Source organism: Myxine glutinosa, chromosome 11, assembly GCF_964187855.1.
Source record: "Myxine glutinosa chromosome 11, kmMyxGlut1.1, whole genome shotgun sequence".
Classification (NCBI taxonomy): Eukaryota; Metazoa; Chordata; class Myxini; order Myxiniformes; family Myxinidae; genus Myxine; species Myxine glutinosa.
In genome coordinates, this window is record NC_136271.1 from 130,403,634 (window position 1) to 130,422,882 (window position 19,249).

The 19,249-nt window shown below is 42.3% G+C and overlaps 1 protein-coding gene across 1 annotated transcript in view; it reads left to right on the forward strand.

Annotated features, from left to right (window-relative positions):
- MCM2 (minichromosome maintenance complex component 2) overlaps positions 1 to 19,249 on the forward strand; it is a 71,389-nt gene that overhangs the window by 45,742 nt on the left and 6,398 nt on the right. Inside the window, exons 9-13 of the mRNA XM_068131079.2 lie at positions 2,477 to 2,668; positions 4,989 to 5,082; positions 8,853 to 9,230; positions 15,601 to 15,713; positions 15,826 to 15,992. Of these exons, the coding sequence (XP_067987180.2) occupies positions 2,477 to 2,668; positions 4,989 to 5,082; positions 8,853 to 9,230; positions 15,601 to 15,713; positions 15,826 to 15,992 (944 nt within the window). The remainder of the gene's footprint in view (positions 1 to 2,476; positions 2,669 to 4,988; positions 5,083 to 8,852; positions 9,231 to 15,600; positions 15,714 to 15,825; positions 15,993 to 19,249) is intronic.

Here is a 19,249-nt window from a genome sequence, read left to right on the forward strand (position 1 = left end):
TGTGATTTTGGTGAGGTCAGAGGTCATGTCAGGTAAAAATGTGGTACTTGAGAACAGCTGAATGGATTTAAATCAAACTTGGTACAAGTATGTATAATGATGTAATAATGTGGGTGGAGGCATATCGGTCAACGTCGTGACATCGAAGAGTGTCGTCGTAGTTTTTTTTGTGAGAGAGAGAGAGAGAGAGAGAGAGAGAGAGAGAGAGAGAGAGAGAGAGAGAGAGAGAGAGAGAGAGAGGAGAGGAGAGGAGAGGAGGGGAGGGGAGAGAGGGGAGAGAGAGGAGAGAGAGGAGAGAGAGAGAGAGAGAGAGAGGAGAGAGAGGAGAGAGAGGAGAGAGAGAGACACAAAAAAAAAAACAAAAAAAAAAACAAACAAACAGACAGACAAAAAAGACTCTGGCAGTGTGTGTGTGTGTGAACACCAACAGCAGAGTTTAAGGCCAAGATAGATGGAGACTTTGAAAACAATTAATGGGGGGGGCCGGGGGCAGGAAAGGGTGGACAGGATGGATGCGGGAAAAATGGGACATTTGGAAAGATTGGGGTGAGGTGGGTATATACCATCCGTTTGTATTTTCTACTAATGTGCTTTTAATTCATGCAAAAGTACTCATGTCCAATGTCCATGTGTCTTTGTCTTGCAGGTGATTTATATACAGACTTGGCATTTAATATGGAATATTTTTTTTGTGGGGGTGAAGTTACTTTTCAAGATGTCTTAGAACCAAAAGTTCATTGGAATTATGTTGAAATTATTCTAGATTTTGTTAATGTGACCTTTAAAAGAAACAAAAACCACATTTGACATTTCGAAACAAATAAATTGATCCTTGAAAGTGATGTAAACTGATATCGAACTCAATTCATGGACAGTACTGTGTTAAACTTCTGTACGTTTTTCAGAAGTATCTCTTTATTTTGCACATTAGCCAAATGTTTTTTTAACAAAAACAAAAGTTAAATTATGACTGAGATTACGGACAGTAAAATTACAGTTCAGTACTTCGTGTAACCCCCACGAGCATTCAGGAGAGCACGTACACGTTGAGGCATGCTGTTCACGAGTTTGCCAAGGTTTGGACAGGAATCGCTTGCCATGCAGTGACAATAGCCTGCTGCAATTCACGCACAGAGGTCGGCTGCTGGTCCAAGTGGTCGATTTGACGCGTTCATTCTGCCCACAAGTTCTCTCGGATTCATATCCGGGGCCATGGCAGGCCACTCCATATGCTCTACACCACGGTCAGCAAGAAAGTGTTGGATCATGCAAGCACGATGAGGCTGTGCTTTGTCATCTTGGAAGACAAAGTTTCCTCGAAAGGCTGCACGAGCAAATGGAAGCAATGTTTCTTCCAGAATGGCCCTGTACATGAACTGGTTCAGGTTTCCATTCAGAACAACCAGGTCAGTTTTGCCCCCTGCATGAAAAGCAGCCCAAACGGTCACCCCACCACCTCCAGCTTGGACTCTTGGCACTATACAATCTTTGTTGTAGGCTTCATGCACTTGTCTGCACACTCGGACGCGGCCATCTTGACGATAGACCAGAAATCTAGACTCGTCACTGAAGATCACGTGATTCCAGTGTTCTGGCTGCCATTGACGGTGCTCTCTGGCCCACTGCAATCAGCGCTGGTGGTGTTGTCTGGTCAGGCGTGGCTTTCTCAGGGGACGCCTGGCACGATAGCCTGCTTGAACCAGTCGTTGGTTGACTAGCCTTCTGGATACAGGCACATTTGTCAGTTGCTGCCACTCAGCCCTAAGCCGATTAGCTGACTTGGTACGGCCATTGCGGACTAACCGGTGCAGCTGGCGATCATCCCTCCTTGTGGTTCTGCGGGGACGTCCTGGCCTCGGTATTGGAGTAGGGACACCCCTCTGAGCATTTCGTTTCAGGATCTTTGACACCTGACCTGTCACGGCTCTCTGGAGCAATAGCACGCTGTTTCATGCCGTAATTTCGTAAAGCCACCACTCCATGACAAACAGCATTGTCGAGTTGACGGACCATCTCCAGAGGAAGCGGCAATAACTTTTGTAGACGTGCAGCAGTTGTTTTCCACCAATACAGAACGCAACATCCCTTGTATACCCGACTGTGAAGCCAATCATCAAATGCACCTGTCCGTACATTTTGCCACGCCACCTGTGATATAATCCTGTTGTTGACTTCTTGCTGCGACAGACAATCAGTGACATGGTTCTTTTAACAAATAAATCACCAAAGTGTATAAGAAACTCACCAGATTTATATACTGAGTTAAGAAAGTAAACCCAAGTCAAGAAAAAAAAAATATTCCATATTAAATGCCAAGTCTGTACAAACTCGATTGTGAATCATGGGTCACTGTAAGAATAAAATACATTTATGAACTTGGGACTGCTGGGTGGGGGTGGGGTGTTGTTTTTGTTTGTGACCCACTTGTTCATTTTTTAAATTTTTTTTTTACTCCCCTTTTTTATACTCTGTGCAGGAACTCACAGGAATCTACCATAACAACTATGATGGAAGTCTAAACACTTCACATGGGTTCCCTGTGTTTGCTACTGTGATTTTGGCTAATCACATTGTCCACTTTGGAGCTCGCACTGCCTTGGAAACCCTCACGGATGACGATGTGCAGAAAATTGTCGCCTTTTCAAGGGATGATTGTATTGGAGAGAGGGTGAGGCATGGGGAAGGGAGTTGTAAAGTCCGATTCATATTTGTGGGTGAATGTAGGTTTGGGTGTGTATGTGCGTGCCTAGTTGCATGAGTTTATGGAGATATGGTGAAAAGCTCTAAGTCTAAAATATTACTAATGTTTACATTCTAATTGATTGCTCGGCAACGTAGGAGGCCACGTTTATGATCATTGTTCAAAGACAAATGTTCAGGGGTGGAACTAGAACTTGAATATCAAAGTCAGAAACAAGCAGTGATTGACATGTTCTTTAGTTGTTCCCACATTTCATGTCGTTAAGAGCACAGCCAATTTGAGTCATCATCTTGCTAAGTTAGCATCTTTCCTTTTTGATTGGTTGATTGAATTTGGATTTGTAACAATTGTGTAATAGGCTGCAAGAGAGACAGTGATTCTATGTCTGGTCTCAGTTCAATTTCTCACCTGACAATATGGTTTCAGAACTGTGATCCACTGCAGACAGGCCATTGTTTTTGATCACAATTATGTCATCCGACAATAAACCCCTGGCTCAAAATGAATATAGATATCTCATTTAGGTCCGACAATAAAGTTCCAGGAATAAAGCAATAGAAACTGTTATTGTCAACGTACCAATTATGTTTCGAAGTCATCTTCAAAGTAATCTCCCTCGGAGTCTATACACGTTTGCCAATGCCGCTGCCATGCTTCAAAGTACCCTTTGGAAGTTGTCGTCTGAAAGGCCAGTCAGCTCGTTGGTCACGGCTCTCTGGATCTCTTCTATTGATGCAAAATGAGTTCCTTTCATTGAAGTTGCGGATGTCAGTCGGATCAAACCAACATTCTCACCCTTTTGATATTTTCGTCTGTTTTGGCAATTGATGGGCATCTTGACCACACGTCGTCATTCACGTCCATTCTCCCTTTTGCAAACCTCTTGGCTCACTCAAAGACACGTGATTTTGACATTATGTCTTCCTCGTTTACCAGCTTCAACTTGCCGAAAATGTTTGTGCCACTTTTGTTTCATTTTACCAAAAACTTGATGATGATTCTCTGTTCCATAAAATTTAGTTCATCTTCAGAACACGATTGCAACACTTGTATAATTTTAACAAAACTCCAGTACGACTACAAAACATAACCAATCAATACAATGACTAACATAGTACAGTGCTGACAGGAAGATTATGATGTATGTCCAATTATGAAACTCAAGCCGGTGCTGCCACCTGTCGAGAGGAAAAAAAAACATCAGTCCTGGAACTTTATTGTCAGACCTTGTATACAAATGAGTCTGTTTGGTTTTTAGCTCTTATACAACGGAGTTGAGAAGAGCTGTTGAAGCCATAATGATGCCCTTCAGGCCATCCTTCCTTTAGTTAGTTAGTCAGTCAGTGGGTCCACTGACATTTGAATTTGTTTTTTTTTTCTTCCCCGACTCCTCCGAGGCAGCTCAATGTATGCTTTTGAAACTTGGCATGATGATTCATTGCATCGATGTGCAAAAAAGTAATGGAGCCCTTTTTAAAATTTCCATCCAGTTGGTGAGATAATTAGCTAAGTAATTCAAATGTAATCTGTTTGTCAATCACATATCGCAAGATTCCGTCATCTCACAAAATGTTTTGTTGTTTAATTTAAACCTCTTAATGTTACCGCTTAATTGCCCTTGCCATTGGACAGGGTATTGCAACCCTAAGAGGTTTTAAGACTCCTTATACCCTTAAGACCCCTCCAGATTCTCTTTGTAAACCCTAAGATCCTCTTTATCACCTCATGCAGCCTGTTTGTCACATAATGACCCATTAGACCCCTGTTATCACCTAATGCAGCCCGACTACGACCACCCTCCATCGGGAAACAAGTGTCTGTCCCACTTGGGACTATTCATTGTTTTTGTTCCTTCTATGTTTTAAAAACCTTGTGCCAATTTCTATGAAGATATTTATTGATTTACAGCATTATTTTCACATGCTGAAAGTCATCGTTGTAATAAAAACTTCAATTTTTTAAAATCAAATTGATGTAAAAACAAGAAATAACGGCCCTGCCAATTACCTTGCATTGTGTTCTGGTGGAACATGCATGCTCAGTCCAAAGTCTGACCCTCTCGCCCAAGGTAGTGACGTGCCACCATTGGAATGATCACGAATAGGTTCAAATACAACATGAATACTGAAGTCTAACTAACTCGATCCTGATCCCGTGACCCAACTTGTGTGTGTACAGTATATAATTCTATTTTCACTGTGAAATGCAATTCAAACCTTTTGTCTTTTTTCCCTCTTCATATTTCTTCTGATTATATCCATGCCCTTGTGTTTGAATGAACCCCAAGATTTTTGCAAGCATTGGACCTTCCATTTTTGGCCATGAAGACATTAAGCGAGCAATCGCTCTTGCGCTTTTTGGGGGGGAAGCAAAGAATCCAGGTGTGTATGTGATGCCATGAAATCCAAGTTCATACACTCGATCTGTACCACATTTTTACTCATTATTGACCCCTTCCATGGAGGTTTCCTCCCCAGGAAAAAAAACACATCAAATGCTGAAAAGTGCCTGCAAATAACCTTCTTTTTCAGGTTCCCCCTTCCTTACCCTTTTATTTTTTAATTTGTGTTTAATCTGTTTTCCCTTCCTCTTATTGGTGTGTTTGAGTGATATGACTGCATAAATCAGGTCTAAATTCAATATGCAACCTAAAAATCTCGTTTAATTTCTTGTCAGCAAAAACATGCAGTTTTTTAATGCCTCACTTAATGCTGCCCTGTAGAGCACTGATTCGTGATAGAGCTCTTTGCCCTGGGGATTTTCTTTATCTATCTATAATTCCAGTAATCTCTGTGTGTGTGTGTGTGTATGTGTGTATGTCTGTGTGTTTGTCTGTGACCGCTGTTTCTCGACAACCACGGGTCCGATATACTTGAAACTTGCCAGGTATATTGCTGGGGACCCGAGGATGTGCCTTTTCAAGGTTTCATATTAATCGGACAAGTAGTTACCGAGCTATGTCCAAAAAACGATTCAACCAATCAGAGAGCAGCGAGTTATCACGTGTGCCGAACGTGGCGAACAGACTCTGCCTCGGACGGCACATTTGAGAGCGTATTCATTTATTTCACGTTGGCAAACTATGTTGGCGTTAAACTATGTTTTAAAACTAATTAAAACTAATTTGCGATTCTTTCGCTTTCCTGCGCGTTTGTGCACGCTATGGCGATTTCTTTACCAAACTCCGCAAGCCGTTCGCTTTGGACCAAACCATTTCATGTAAATAGAGGGGGGGGGGGGGATTGTCACCGTACTCGCAAGCTGTTCGCTTTGGACCAAACCATTCCATGTAAATAGAGGGGGGGGATTGTCACCGTACTCACAAGCCGTTCGCTTTGGACCAAACCATTTCATGTAAATAGAGGGGGGGGATATAATTTTAGATATATATATAGTACGGGCATGCCCTAGTTAAAAATAAAGTAAACAAAATCCATAACACGCAGCAATCCCCGAGTAAACGCATCTGCTGCCATTGTTTGTACGGTATGTACACACTCTGAGCCAATCAGCGATGTTTACTCCTCCTTCATTTTGCAACAGGATGAGGTTCCTTCCACCTCATCTCCCACCGCTACCATTTAGGAGTGGGCAACGGCAATTATTATTTTGGTTGATGTTTGTATATATTTTATGTTGATGTTTGTATATATTTTATGTTGATGTTAATACTTACTGATGTTATTATAATAAAAAATATTATTTTTATTTCTAATACAATGTTTACCATATGTATTATTATTAGCGCTATTAGTATTACCGATATCCCAATGAAATACTCATATACCACTCATGCATAAGAAGTAACGCTGTCGGGAATGAATCTCCATATAAACACATCATCAATGGTATTATGACCCCTTTTAGCACATTTTTGATTAGTGCTCTCTTCCGGAACGCATCCTGAGCATTAAGTGAGGTATTACTGTATAAAGTGAATTTTAGAATTACCGACCAAGATAATCATATGGTTTCCTTAAATAGAGAAATTATATCAATTATAATTCAACTTTAAGTGTAAAATAAATATATATGAAGGATGATTATTGTAAGGAAACATGAGTTATCCAAATATAAAATAATTACTAATGAAGGAGAAGGGATGGATTCTTAATCCATACCATAAGCCACAGATTATTACCCCATGCACGAGAAGTTAAAAGTGAGGTTAAGCAATTGGTTCACGTCTGTCAGTTTATGATCGACGAACAGCCTATTTAAATCGAATGTTTTATTTTGGACATGAATTGTAATAGAAAGACATGTCTGCCATTTTACCATGTATTGGCACTGAATTCGTCCGAATCGCACGTGTGCAGAGAGGAGTGAGATAATTATTTTACTCTGTCTGTCTGACTGGCCATAAAACAAAATTGAAAATAATTCCAAATAGGAAACTTGCTGTTTTTAAGGATGACGTCACAATGGTTGCATATAACCGGCATGAATAACTAACCTAGCGTGTAAGATAGAGTGATGTTATAGCCGCTGCAGAAAACGGCAGTAAAGCCTGGAATTAATTTATCTATATGTCTTTAAATCTCTAAGTATTTATTTAAATTGAATTATATTTGAATAAATACATATAAATAAATTAAAAATATATGAATAAATTATAAATACAATAATTTAAATATATATATATATATATACTTGAAGACTGGAAAACATAAATCACCATCATAAAACCTCCAAAACCCATGCAGTATATCGAAATATAGCATTAGAGGGCATGGCATGTGGGAGTGCGCATATCGAGTGAAGAAGAGCCTGCCAATATGGATATGTACGATGCCAATTCAATGTTAATGGGGATTTATTCACCTAATTAATTAACATGCGTCGTTCGCACAATAACTCCCTCAAACCCTCCAACATCACAACAATTATTTCCATCAACTCATCTTTATAATTGCCATCACATTATTGGATCAAGTTTATCATCATTATTATTAAATGTAAGTTTCATGATCTTAATAACTCAAAAAAATAAAATAAAATTGAAGTTCTTAATACAGGAAAATAAGCCTGGTGTTGGCTTAACGGTTAAGTTAGCTGCTTTAAGAACTTAGGGTCTTGAGATTAAGCCCCTGTTGTGCTGTTAAACTAACACCAGGTAGGTTGACTCAGCCTGTCATCCCTCCGAGGTCAGCAAAATGAGTACCAGATTACTGTAAATGGAGCACTGCATCAGAGGCACAGTTGCGCTCCCAGCAAAGATGCAACCAGCAGCCACAGGCTGCATATGAAACAATAATACAGGAAAATAATGCTTTATTTCGTGTTCCTAATAATTATTTTACTCATTAAAATAGATAGCAGAAAAACAATACACAAACATATTAAGTACAGATACACTTTGGACAAATCAAAGTTGAAGTCCCTTACCGTATTTTCCACATTACCCCAAAAGTTTGTGGATTGCCGTTCACGGGGATTTTCAAGAACGTAACCCCCGTGAATGGCAAGGCCATCCTGTACATTCTTGAACACTGTGCAGGGTATCATGTTCTATAAACTCTCTAGTTAAAGAAGGTCATGGTATGGCTCTTGGTTGGGGGTTATTAAAAACCTGAAAGACATCAAGGTGTGGGTCATCGATTTAGAAATAAGGGAGATTGGTTGCTTGATGGTTTATTGGGTATAGGTTCAGCAATTGGAAAAAAAATAAAGATTTAATAAGTTCAACCGTTTCTGTGCTATATCTGGAACAGACTGGAATACCCACGAGACAAAAATCTTTGAAATAAATAATCAACAAACTTACTTGAATCTCGCCGATAGTTTTTTTTTTTACTGTGTAAATTTACATTCATTAACGCTGCTAATGCAAACACAAACACCACACTCGTAAATGATTAATTCTGGAAAATGTTTGACAGTGTTTGTTTGTACATTGGAACTCAAGAAGTTGAAGCGGTTGATTATGTCTCTGCTACATCTGAAATGATAAAATGTGCACGACATATGTTTAGTGATATAATGGGTAGGGGATCTGTCGATGGGTTTATTTCTGATTATGGTAATGGTAACAAACGCTGATCCAAATTGGTTCCTCAATGCACACGTTATATTTTAGCGAAATCCAGGTTTTTGAGTCGCCATATAATGAGGGGATGTGCATATTGTTGTTGCATTCTCATGTGTGCAGGTGGCAAGCACAGAGTCCGTGGTGATATTAACATCCTTCTATGTGGAGACCCTGGTACGGCGAAGTCTCAGTTCCTGAAATATGTGGAGCAAACAGCAGGGCGTGTTATCTTTACTACTGGCCAGGGAGCATCTGCTGTTGGCCTCACAGCGTATGTCCAGCGCCATCCTGTGAGCCGTGAGTGGACACTTGAAGCAGGGGCGCTGGTATTAGCCGATCGGGGCGTGTGCCTCATCGACGAGTTTGACAAAATGACTGACCAGGACCGAACGAGTATCCACGAAGCCATGGAGCAACAGAGCATTTCCATTTCAAAGGCGGGGATTGTGACTTCGCTGCAAGCACGTTGCACAATCATCGCTGCAGCAAATCCTATCGGTAAAGCTATTCTTGTGTGTTGCATCCTCTTTAATACATCCATCCTGCGCCTAATAAATAAATATTTTAGCTCTTTCACGAGCCTCGATCTTGTATACAAAATATATATATATATATATATATATACTGTATATATACAGTCACGTGAAAAAGTAAGTACACCCCATGTAAAGTTTTGACTTTTTTAACATATTTCAACATACAGCTATTTGATCTTCATTTCAACAATATTGATAGATAAAGGTGATATAATATAACAAATATCATGAAATATTTACATTTTGTCATCCATTGTATAATTTAAAGAAACATAAATGCAAATTTCGCATGTGGAAAAAGTAAGTACACCCCTACATTTATCACTACTTCAAATACCTAAAATTAGAATCAGGTGCACCAGCTCAGGTGCAAATGATTAGAACATCGTTAGAGAGGATCTCGGAGGAACCTGTCTTATTTAAACCTCAGACATTTAGTTTGGTTTGCTCATTGTTGTTGGGAAGTCCCTGGTGTTGGGCTAGCGGCTAGGGTGCCAGCTTAGGATCCTAGGATACCTAGCATCCTAGGATCCTGGGTTCGAATCCCGGTCGATCGCTGAATTAACGCCAGGGGGGTTGACTCAGCCTGTCATCCTTCCGAGGTCGGCTAATTGAGTACCAGTTCACTGCTAATTCCCTGTTTGTCGTTAAAGGCGGCAAAAAGGGTTGGCGGCAGTAAGGGTATCCGGCCGTAAAACATTGCTTCAAAAAGGGGACCAAAAAACAGCAACAACCACGGTTCCCGAAAAAGGCCAACCCCCACTTTGTGGGGAAAAATGGCCTCTAAAGGTGGTTTTTTTATTGTTGTTGGGAAGTGTGCGGCATCACCATGCCTAGATCAAAAGAGCTCTCCTAGGCCTTCAGAAAGAAGGTTATGGATGCCTACGAGTCTGGGAAGGGATTTAAAAAGATCTCCAAACAATTTGAAATCAATCATTCGACTGTCCGGAAGATCATCTACAAGTGGGGAACATTCCAAACAACTGCCAACTTGTTCAGGCCAGGCCGCCCCAGCAAGTTCAGCCCGAGAGCAGACCGCAAGATGCTGAAAGAAGTCTCGAAGAACCCCAGAATGTCATCACGGGACCTACAGGTAGCTCTTGCCGCTGTTGATGTCAAAGTGCACGAGTCTACCATTAGAAAGAGGCTGCACAAATTTGATCTACTTGGGAGGTGTGCCAGGAGGAAACCTTTGCTGTCCAGAAAGAACATCAGGGCAAGACTAAAATTTGCCAATGAACACCGAGGCAAAGACCAGTGCTTCTGGAACAATGTACTCTGGACAGATGAGTCAAAGGTAGAGCTATTTGGCCACAGTACCAGAAGACATGTTTGGCGAAAACCAAAGACAGCATTTGACCTCAAGAACCTGATACCAACTGCAAAGCATGGTGGTGGAAATATTATGGTTTGGGGCAGCGTTGCTGCATCAGGGCCTGGGCAGCTCACCATCATAGAATCCACAATGAATTCTTCATTGTACCAGAGGGTGCTTGAGGATAATGTGAGGCCATCTGTTGGAAAGTTGAAGCTCAACCGAAAGTGGACCTTGCAACATGACAATGACCCTAAACATACCAGTAAATCCACCAAGGAATGGCTGAAAAGAAAGAAATGGAGGGCTCTGGAATGGCCAAGTCAAAGCCCGGATCTCAATCCCCATTGAGATGTTGTGGGGGGGATTTGAAACGAGCTGTGCATGCAAGAAACCCCTCAAACATCGCACAGCTGAAAGAATTCTGCATGGAGGAGTGGGCAAAAATTTCTCCTCGTCGATGTCAGAGACTGGTAGACAGTTATAATAAACGCCTACTTGAGGTTGTTTCTGCCAAAGGGGGCAATACCACCTATTGGAGCCAAGGGTGTACTTACTTTTTCCACATGCGAAATTTGCATTTATGTTTATTTAAATTATACAATGGACTACAAAATGTAAATGTTTCATGATATTTGTTATATTATATCACCTTTATCTATCAATATTGTTGAAATGAAGATCAAATAGCTGTATGTTGAAAAAGTCAAAACTTTACATGGGGTGTACTTACATTTTCACGTGACTGTATATATGTATATATCCATCCTTTTAATACACCCTGCGGCTCGTACATACGTGAGACGGCTTGTACATCCTCCAACATGTCTGTCTCTGCACTTTTGGCCATGTTACTCGTGTGTATACCAGTGTCTGTCGAGTGGGTATGTGTGTGTAAATGAATTCACTAAGTTGGAAGTGCTTTCAGTTCCAACTTGGACCAACTCTATTCTCTCCAACTGAATTTGGGATGTGTTAACCACAACCAAATCTCAACTACAATTTCAGCGTTTAACAGACACACAATAATTATTTTCTCAACATGCAAAATATTAAAATAATAAATGACTCAACACCACTCCATCACTCATCTTTGCATGGCATTTCAATAGATCACATAAAAACGAGTTCGGACCTCTTTTTTTCAGACCTGTGCTGATTTTGGGGGATTCCTGCCCCTTCCCCCCTCCCCCCCCCCTCGCTGATCTCCTGGGAAACAGCCTGAAACGAAATCGAAAAATCTAACACTGAGAGATCCTGTCAACCACTGAGTATAAGGGCTGTATCAGGTTCAGAGCAATTCGTTGGTAAATAAGGGATGAGTAGGGATCTGAAGTTTCAGGGGGTAACTCCCCCTGGGAGCTTCCATCATACTGAAATACGCAATTTGGTGTCTGTCTGTCTGTCTTTTTTGACCGCAATACATTCAGTCTTTACTTATCCAATCTCAACCAAACTTGACAGGAGGACTCGACAGGAGGACTCGACAGGAGGACTCGACAGGAGGACTCGACAGGAGGGTCACACAATGAAGGTTATAGTGAATTCATTTGCCCCCTTCCCCATGGGGGTTTTCTCCTCCAAGGGGTTTCCCCACCAATGGGGTTGCGTGTTGAGGTGTATATCCGTTTTAAGATAGCTTTATCGTGGCGTTTTTCCAAGGCCCCTTCTAATAACAAAAGCATAATATCAAATGTTATTGCAAATCAAAATTAATACTCATAATATCTCCCCCACCGCAAGGGGTGTTTCCTCCTTGTCCAAACACCGTGTTAACGTGTATAAATACCTTATCATACCATTTTCGTGGGAGCACCTCTACCAGAAGTAAAAAATATTATAAACCACAAGCACGTTTGATTACCCTTTTGAACAGTCGCAAATGCTGTTTAACACGAAACTGGAAGAAATTTGGAGGAATGCTGACATCCGTGAGGCAAATTTTACTTATTGAACTGAACAAAGATCTACTGTAATGTATATACCCCACAAGGGTTATTAACATGACCCTTCCTGCTGCTAAGATGGCGTTTTTCGTGGCGGCCTTTGGAAACAGTCGCTCCTGCTGTTTAACACGAAACTGAAAGGGACGAAACCCGGGGTGTGGTCACTGTTCAGTTACCAAGCAGCTAGCTAGCGCCAAGCCAACCGTTCCTTATCAACGGATTTAAATGAAGTGTTTGCTCGAATGCTTAAGCCACTTTGTGAGCTCTCCACAAGAAACTTGGTAAATAAACACACCCCTGACGTTCTTGAGGCCCGACCGCAGATTTACTGTAATCTATATACCCCAAAGAGGAATGACCCTGCTGCCCCCGTGCATAACGGGTGTATTCGTGATCTGGAATAAAAAAAATTGAAGCCCGAGCGATTGTGCAGGCTTCAGTCTTGTATTCATGTGTCAAGTTTCAGAACAATCAGCCGGGTGATAAGGGAGGAATAGCAAAAAGATAGCGGACGGACAGACATCGGGATATCACGATCCATTTCATGATGTCATCTCTTAGTGAGTTGAGATGAGATTATCTGAAAATGGAAAGGATTTTGAAGAGAGAATACACAATAACCTGGGGTGGGTTGGGGAGGGTTAATCGGGGTAGAAAAGATTGTGAAAATATATATGGTTTATGATCTGAGGAGGAGGTGAAGACTTCTGTTGTCTGTTGAGATTCTGTTGAGATTGAAGAATGAGGAAGTTCGTCCCACTGGTGAGAGAAAAGTAGAATGCATCCATGTAGAAACCTTGGGTACAGGATGTTGGGAGAGGGGTAAGGGAACAGAACACGGAAAAGGCATGGGATGCAAGACCACAAAGAAGGTGCTAGAAGACAAAGAGGCCACCGACTTATCTGCAATGCGAGATTAACAGACCAGGAGATTCAGCTTCATAGCCGGATATTCCAATGATTTTGAGGGCTTTGATTTGCGCGGCATCAAAAAGTGCAAGGTGTGAGGCAGGGGCATCAGCCCAAAGGAGAGAGCGGTACTCCATCAAGCTGTGGAACAAGGCCTTGGATGTTGTTAGAAGTTCAGTTTTGTCAAGGAAAAACCTGGCATGATGGATAGTTTTCTGCTTACCTCTATTCGTGTGGTATTGCAGCTTCCTGTTTCCGTCTAGTTCTTCCTCCAATCTCTGAAGTTACAGCCATCTAATGTGAAGCACATGTTCACCTTTCAAGATTAATGCTTACTTGTGCTTATTGCCCCCCGTCGCACTGCGGAGCGAAAGGGGGACTATGGTTTTCCCCTCCGTCCGTGCGTGCGTGCGTCCGAATTCTAATTTGGTGTGTGGGTGCAACTCGGCATATGGAAGAATCCTATTGAAAATTAGGTCGCCACGTCAAAATCCAAGATGGCCGCCGCCATGTATGTCTGAACCTTGTGAGCGGAATATCTTGAAAAATAAATGAACTACTAACTTCTAATCCGGTGTGTGGGTGTATCTAGGCATAAGGAAGAACGCTATTGACAATTGGGTCGCCACGTCAAAATCCAAGATGGCCGCCACCATATATATGTCTGAACCTTGTGAGCGAAATATCTTGAAAAATAAACGAACTACTAACTTCTAATCTGGTGTGTGGGTGTATCTACGCATAAGGAAGAACCCTATTGAAAATTGGGTCGCCACGTCAAAATCCAAGATGGCCGCCTTGCATCTTCCACTTTGTCAACTCGCATCACTTCACCGACGAGGGACCTAGGCGTAACGCTTGTTTATCATTCTATTCTCCTACCTGTGTAACTACTTGCCTCCAGGACTCTCGATTATAGTAATTTGTTACCAACCCGTGTCACCTTTCCATCTTTGGTTACCCCAATAATCTCCCTACACACACACTTCTTGCCTGCAGGGCTTCCACTTCCTTGTTTTCTATTCATTCATTCTACTTCTTGTTCTGAATCCGCCTTTTATTTTTTTGCACTGTTAACTTTAGGAATGTGTCTCGTTTTTATCTGGACTGTATTGCCCTACAGCCAGTCGGTTAACTTCCATCCTCCATGATTTGGATATCTTTGAGTCTTGATCTCTCTAAAAATAAGTACAATTAACAACAATAACTTGTTGACATACCTGTATACTTTAGCCGAGGTGTTTCGCTTGTTACTTGCGAAAATCAAAGATTGTTCAAGTATATTGGTTGGTTGCGTGCGTTATTCTGTCTGTTTGTCTGTTTGTTACTTGCTAAAATGGACGATTTTTCAAGAACAGTATATTGGTTGGTCTCGTGTGTTATTATATGTTGGTCTGTCTCTGTCACTTGCGAAAATCGAAGATTTTTCAAGTATATTGGTTGGTCTTGTGCGTTATTCTGTTTGTCTGTCAGTCTGGTGTTGGCTTAGCGGTTAGGGTGCCGGCTTGGGATCCGAGGATCCTGGGTTCGAATCCCAGTCGATCGCTGAATTAACGCCAGGGGGGTTGACTCAGCCTGTCATCCTTCCGAGGTCGGCAAATTGAGTACCAGCTTGCTGGGATGAATGATCCGGTGTGTACCCCGGTTTAGAATATGTGCACCGTATCCCTGCGCATCGTAAGAGCGTGACCAAGGGTTGGCGTCAGGAAGGGCATCCGGCCATAAAAACATTGCCTCAAACAGGGAACCATGATTGTCATGGGGCCCGCAAGGCTAACCCCCGCTCTAGCGGGGAAAAATGGCCTTAAAACGATCATTCATATTCATATATATTATTGACTTGAAATTTGAAGAGGATTTACACATCAGGTCGCTGAATTAAACTACCAATTCCTTTTTAGACCAACATAGGTGAAAAGGTCAACATCTAGGCTGTATTTCTAAAATGCTCAATTTTCATCTGATTGACTTGAAATTTGAACAGGATTTGCATGTCCAGTCACTTAATTCCACCACCAATTATTGTTAAGGTCAAATTTGTTTTCACAATTTTCAAGTGTCGTGCTCTGCACGATGTCTTTCTTGTTTGTTTGTTTTTACTTGTTTGCATTCTTTGCCTCTGCCCTCTTGCATCATTTGCTTTTGCTGACCCTTCTGAACAGGTGGTCGTTACGATGCCTCCTTGACCTTTTCTGACAATGTTGACCTCTCGGAGCCAATCCTGTCACGGTTTGACATCCTTTGTGTAGTTCGTGACACTGTGGATGCTGTGCAGGTAAGGAGAGGACCGTGTTTGGATGAGACTTGTGGAAACTTTTAAAAATTAGAATATGCCCATCATTTGGAATTTGAAGAAAGACCATGTTTGAATCATGTCTTGCTTCCAGGACGAGATGTTGGCAAGGTTTGTGGTGCAGAGCCATGTTCGGCACCACCCTGCCGGTCCTCGTGATTCTGCAGCAGCAGGTGACGATAATTCGTCACTTCCACCCATCAACACCACGGGCGTTCAAGCTCTGCCCCAGGATTTTCTTCGCAAGTACCTTTTATACAGGTGCATTAGGGTGTGGACCATCAAAGGATGAACTAAACATAGACTGTGATGGCAGAAGTAATGTAGGCACTTGGAAGTTGCTTATGCACAATGTTGGACATTTCAACCTTTCCTCATAAATAGAGTCTGAATCTTGTCAAGACCTAACTTGTCAAAACCTAAAATTGGTAGCGCTTTTCGACCACTGTGGCACGTTGACTTCCATGAAGCCTATCTGCTTGCTTTTGACCCCATTAAATAACCTGCAGTGAGAGCCAGATTGACACAATTGATGAGATTTTCCTGTTCTTTGTCTTTGAGATTAAGGCTTCTCAGATTTGCTTAAATATATATGCCAATGTCTAATATTGTTTGAGCTATTGCTGAAGTTTATCTGACACACTCACTGAACTTTATCTGGTACCAGCTCAAAATCTCCATCGATTGATTGGAGATCCTGTTGGAAATTTATACAGGTAGATCAGTTACCCTACTTGACAGTCGTGATTTTCACTGATTAGCCGGTGACGTTAATACTTTCAAACCACCTGCAATATTACTGAAAAGCTACACTGGTGATGTCACCAAATGCTTAGGTGAGAAAAATGTGTGTTCGAATTGGGAGTAACGTGGGTTTGTTACAGTACGTGTAGCTGATGTAGCACTACTGGGTAGAGATATTGTGTCGAAGAGAAGGGAAGGTAGCGCAAGAGAAGGGGAAGCGAAGGCGGTATGGGTGGAAGGGGGAAGCGTGAGGGAGGGGAGGGCTGAGAGGGAGGAGATAGGAGGGAGGGGGGGAGAGAGGAGGGGAAGGGATGGGAGTGGAGGAAGTGAGGGGGGAGCGGAGAAAGAAAAGGAGGGGAGGGGAAAGGCAGTGTGAGAGATGGGGGGGGGGGAGGGAAGGCAGCGTGAGTAGGGGAGGGGAGGGAGGAAACGGGAATAGGAGAGGACAGTGGGGAAGGGAGAGGGAGAGGAAAGGGTTGAGGGAGAGAGAGAGAGAGAGACAGAGAGGGGGGTGGAGCATGAGAGAGAGAGGGGGGGGGGGAGAGACAGGGTGGTGTGGGGGAGAGACAGGCAAGCTGTTTTAGGGAAACAAGATCTGGATCGTGCCTCGTCTGCTCAAGTCTGATCACTACTGGAAACATAGCAGCTAGGTTAGGCCACACACTTGTGTTCACAACCTAATGCCCCCATTCCACTTATGCCGATTGGCCCCGATTAGCCCCGATCTCCAGGTCGGGAGCGATCGGGACACTTTGGGAAAAAACTGGTCATCTACGCTGTATCTACGTCCTAAGTACGCTCCGATTACGATCACTACGCTGTAACCACGCTCATCGTGGGTAGATCGGGTCCCTGAAGACCCGATCGAAGCCGTTTAGAGCCGCTGTGTTCCCGCTCGCGTACGCTGTAACACGCTGCATTCGCGATTGCCGCCGCTCTGACACGATGCATTCCCGATCGCCGCCGATCTAAAACTGATCCAACGCCGATGCTGCCGATCTATTGCCGTTTCAACTACGTCATTCCCGACCAAACCGATCTAACTACACTCTATTCCCGTCTTTAAGCCGACTAAAAAGCAGATTTCAGGTCCCGATCCGTATAAATAGGGCCCGATTTGCTTGCCGATCATCAGTATCGTCGAAGACAGCCATGGATCAACATCAGAGAAATGGCCGTCTGCAGCTCGCTCTACTTCTCTAACAATATGCAATTAATGAAAGAAGAGCTGCTCAAGTGAGAAGAAGAATGAGAAGAAGAAGAAGAGCCCCTCAGTTCTGGGTCCGGCCATGGTTGACAGAAGGGTTGAGGGGATGAAAATGCATTGCAAAATGAAAGGTCTTCAAAATAAAAGCTCAAAATTTTAAAAGTTTTTGCTGGGTAGAGGGGATCAAAGTTTGCATTCACTTAATTAAAAGGTCATAAAATTAAAAGCGGTAAAATTGATCATTAATAATATTTGTTTAACTTGTACCGCTTTTAATTTTAGACCATGGGGTTATTGGGCAATGCAATTTGGCTCATGCAGTTATCAATTCCACTTAACAACGTCGACAAAAAGTGTCGTGTCGAAATACTTGATCGGGTGAGGCCGATGCAATCCGGACCGATTTATATACAGCGGCTTTGATCGGCATTGGAGCGGGACGGATAGGTAACGATCGTCGTCGAAACGGCACAAGATAATCCTCCCGCTGCAACGACGCTCTAATCACGATCAAGCCGCTCTAACTACGATCGTTCCGATGGACTACGTTGCATTCACGCTGTAATCACGATCAGTCCCGCTATTTCAGATCGGGATGGAAATTTTAAACATGTTTAAAAAATCGCCCCGATCTATTTTTTTGTCCCGATCGACAAAGATCGAAGACGTTCCGTTTACGATCATGCCGATTGAACCCGTCCCAAATAGGATCGTTCCCGTTGTGCAGATCGGGGTCGATCGGCATAAGTGGAATGGGGGTATTAACCACAGCTTTTACATGGCAACTTAATGATCATTTGTGAAATATTATTGATCGGGACACAATTGATGGGGAGCTTTGGTTTCACATTTATGAAGACACGAGACAACCTGAAGTCAAAAACAAGAAATATCTTCTTTTGTTGTATACAAAGTCTAGGCTTGTGAAAGAGGTAGGCCTCGTCAGGATTGATCATGGTATAAGCATGTTTGAATTTTCTTTTTCAAGCCATGTTTAATATTATTACCCAGCGTGCATGGTGCAAAGTGGGGGAAATCAATTGGTTCGCTATGTATGTCTGTTTGTCAGTCTTTCACTCTGTCTAGCTGTGTTTCTGTCAGACTATGATTGAGCAACCACTTGTTGTTTTTTTTTTTTCCAATTGCATTTCATATTTTGAACACTGTAGAAAATGAATCGGCATGTTTGCACTTCCAAAAACCTGCAGTTTATCAGGACTAAACCACCTTTAGAGGCCATTTTTCCCCGCAAAGCGGGGGTTGGCCTTTTTCGGGAACCATGGTTGTTGTTGTTTTTTTTTTTTGTTTGTTTTTATTTATTTATCAGGACTCTAGCTTTAAATTCGGCAAAGTTGTACATCTCATCCCGCGCACACATGTGCACAGTGGGGTCATGCAATCGTTTCAATCTGTCTGCATATGTCTGCCTGGCAGTCAAAAAAAATTGAAAATCGTTCCAAACACGAAACGTACTTTTTTAGGGATGTCATAATATACACAAAGAACAGGCACGAATGACTAATTTAACATCTTAAATAAGGTGGTGTAAAAGACGCTGTATCCCAAA